Below are 3,586 nucleotides of genomic sequence, written 5' to 3'. Positions count from 1 at the left end.
TCAAACCTAAATCAAATCAAAACAAAGCAATGATTTCGCCTATCTGCTTATTGCTTTATTGGATTCTCAAATGTTCACCAATAAATAAAGATAAATGTGGAATGACTTCAAGTGGAATCTTTGCTCTTCACTAGGCTTTGAGAGCGGCATCATGCCACCCTCAAATTAATTCTATTTTGCCCTTACCGCTCCTATCTATTGTTAGCATAGCAATTGAAAGCGATTTACCTATGGGTTATTTTAGATTATCGAATTAACATGTACGGCCAAGGCGGATGTGAAAGCGATTTACCTATGGGTTATTTTAGATTATCGAATTAACATAGTGATCTGGCGGGGAAAAATCCCCTGAAAATCTGTGCTCCAATCGAGACCTTGCCGTAAATGTGGTAGTTTATATACACTAGAGCGCTCGAACTCTACCTCCTTCAACGCAATCGAGACAATGCCTCGTGGTTGGAAAGTAGTTAACATGGCTATTATGATCCAAGTTTTTGTCCCCGGGCAAATTGAGGGGGATGCGGATAAAAACTTGGGGTGACGAAGACAAATGAGACACAAATCCAACACCAAACGGCCAATTTGAGGGAAAATGAAAAATCATGCCAAGGCATGGGTTAGCATTGACAAGGGATCTTGGTGTGTTTCAAACACACTTTCTATATCTTTTTTTTTCAGGATTTTTCCATCGTCAAGATCGTTTCCAACTGAAGAGACTCATTCCCATCTTAATGTTCCAGCTATTAGTGCAATCCTAATTCATGTTATCGATATCAAAGATCACGAATAAAGTTGTCAAACCATTCGCATTCTTCCCTTGTGTTCTAGCTAACACATGCAGGACTCATGTCAGAGGATCTCCCTTGAGACCTGGAACTGAACAGATGTCTCTTGTCATTCCACCACTTTTATTCCTGTCCTTGAGCCCTCAACAGTACTCAACTACGTGACTTGGGGTAATCATCTGCCTTCCTTCTGTCTGTCCCGACTCCACTATTCTAAACTAGGTTATTAGACACCGGGTATGTCTCTTTTCTTTTTTAAACCACTCTGAGTCTTGATCTCAGAACCCATCCTTATCAGTGATAGAAGTAGGAAGTGGATTCAAAAGCAAAACAGAATACCCATAGGATAATAAGCAAAGGACCAATGCATGTAATATTTTAAAAAATTGACCAACCTTCCATGAGCATGGGTTAAAGTGGGTGGGTTTAATCCTGATACATACGTATGCCTAGATAATCTCTTGAATAATTAGGTAGTGAAAGTGGCGAAATAGGTTGTAGATTTTGACTCATTTATTAAAGGAAATCAATATCATTACTGTAGAGTTAATCAAAGATTGCATAAATACCCAAGGAATCCAAAATATTTTAATTAGGCCAAAATAAAGCTTTTGAGGGTACAACCATGGTCAATATCTCAGATAGGATGCAAGTTGGTTCCATGGTTTAAGTCTTTGGAAAAGAGGGGTTGCGCGAATTCATTTGATGCTGAATTGCGCCTATAGGGGGAGAGTAGCTTCTACCAACCAGTTGTTAATAACCTGCAGAATCTAGCGTACATCCCTGGATAACAGGAGGGACTCGCCCAGATTTGGCGAACTGACTTGTAGAGGAACCGAGATTGGAATGGAAAAGACTCATGACTAAATTTCATGCTTCCTTGCCTACAGATTTCGAGGAGGAAAAAAGGAGAAGTGTTTGCAAATAGGATTGAGGGTGAGGTGAATAACTAATAAAATTCAGATTAGGCGAGAGGCGGGCACAATAGAGGCCTCTTTATCTAACAATGGCCATTGTCTCAAATTCTTGTTATTTTCTTTTGTGCCTTCCGTGAGGATCTTCAAAAATGCCATTGTGTTGTGTACAGTATGGTAGCTACTTCATGGAGCAATTCATTTCTATATGCATATTCTGGGCCTGTCAAAGAGACTCTTTGGTCGTCAGGTAGGGAAAGTGGAAAAGTTTTGCCATCAGTGCAAACAACGGAAAGTCAAGCCCAAACTAATTACTTGTTCAAACACAAGCGGCGAATTAAAGCGCGCCCTGTCAATTGAAATGCAAATCAATGTGGATCATCCTCATAGTCACACTCTTCAGCCCATTCCCCAACTTTTACACCCCATTCACCGTTCTGTTTGGTGAGTTAAATGAGAAAACAAGTTTGTCTGAAAATCTCGTGGTATCCATTTCCGAGCTAACTTCGACATTCGTTCCAAAACTAGGGATCGCACCTTCTGTAAAAAGGTTTCATTGCTCTTGAATAGGCTCCAAAACAGATGTGGAACGTATCTATTTGTTTTGATCAAGCATGGCAACGTTTTAATTTAAGGGTAGATTGCTCTACGACCAACAGATTCCTTCCATTCATGGTTGATGTGGTCTTTGAATAATTGGATGCTGAGGAACAACGACCCAGGTTCCAAACCCCGTTTAGCATGAAGGAGCCTCTCTCCGTTGGAACAGAGTGCTTCCTTCATCCACCGTTCCACGGGACAGAGAAGAGAGTGGAACAAAGAGTGAAGCTCATGGGCGCTCCTTAGGATTCAGCCTGGCCAGGATAAAATGTGATTCAAATTGAAAGAGTTGAGCTGATTACATTTGTAATGGGGACAGGTCCTTGGGGAGACACAAATTTCTGTTCTTTTTCCACCACTTCAATTCGATGCGCTCGCTTTCGTGGTAGGGTCCATCTTTCTTATTCCAATCCGGTTAGTAGGAGATGTTTTCATCAAAGTGCAACTGAAAATGAACATTGCGAGGGAGCATCAAAATGACATGTTTTTTTAATTCATCATCTCTTGGCCGCTGGCCAATAACGAAATGCAAAATTGTTATGTAAGTCGGTACAAAACAGGCATTTAAGGCTCAATTTGAGGCTAGTGGCATAATTTTCTAAACAGTTATGATAGCAATTATTAAAAGAAGCAAGTAGTAAGAAAGCACAAATGTATTACCGATGGTTTTGAAAAGCAAATTGCGACATTTTTCATCTAAAAATCCCTTGATGAAATCTTGCATCTTAAAGCATCTCGTTTCTACATTTGTTTGTCCGCACCTAGAAGAAGCAGAGGACGCTGTATCCCTCAATGAAAAGGACTATACTGTAGATGAACTTAAATAATACTTTGGGAACTCTGGAGAAATGTCCAAAATAATGTTGTAAACACTGCATAAAATTCGAATATTCGGCATGCTCTTGGTCATGGTGCGTCTACACGACAAATAATTCGGCAAATAATTAGCCATTTGACAAACATTGTTTGCCATTTCACAAGTATTTCACAAACATTTCTCGATTTGAACATGTTTAAAGTTTGTTTGCCAAAGATCAAATATTTCATGAACGGCAGCATCCTCCCCAGCCCTTCCAACCAAGGTGTCCATTTTCAGTAATTATGGAACTTAATGGTGCGTCTACACGACAAATAATTAGCCATTTGACAAACATTGTTTGCCATTTCACAAGTATTTCACAAACATTTCTTGATTTGAACATGTTTAAGTTTGTTCGCCAAATAGCAAATATTTCATGGACGACAGCATCCTCCCCAGCCCTTCCAACCAAGGTGTCCATTTTCAGT

General features: G+C 39.9%; 1 protein-coding gene across 1 annotated transcript in view; it reads left to right on the top strand.

The window, feature by feature from the left end:
* The window catches only part of LOC131879186 (SKI family transcriptional corepressor 1 homolog-B-like), a gene marked incomplete in the record, with an annotated part of 7,196 nt that extends 6,187 nt beyond the window's left edge, over positions 1 to 1,009 (top strand). The window contains 1 exon segment of the mRNA XM_059225430.1: positions 679 to 1,009. Coding sequence (XP_059081413.1) covers positions 679 to 711 — 33 coding nt within the window.
* Positions 1,010 to 3,586: the final 2,577 nt, after the last annotated feature.

This window comes from Tigriopus californicus, chromosome 4, assembly GCF_007210705.1.
Source record: "Tigriopus californicus strain San Diego chromosome 4, Tcal_SD_v2.1, whole genome shotgun sequence".
NCBI classification, from domain to species: Eukaryota; Metazoa; Arthropoda; class Copepoda; order Harpacticoida; family Harpacticidae; genus Tigriopus; species Tigriopus californicus.
The sequence above is the reverse complement of the archived record's forward strand: the minus strand, read 5'-3'. Positions and strand labels throughout refer to the sequence as shown.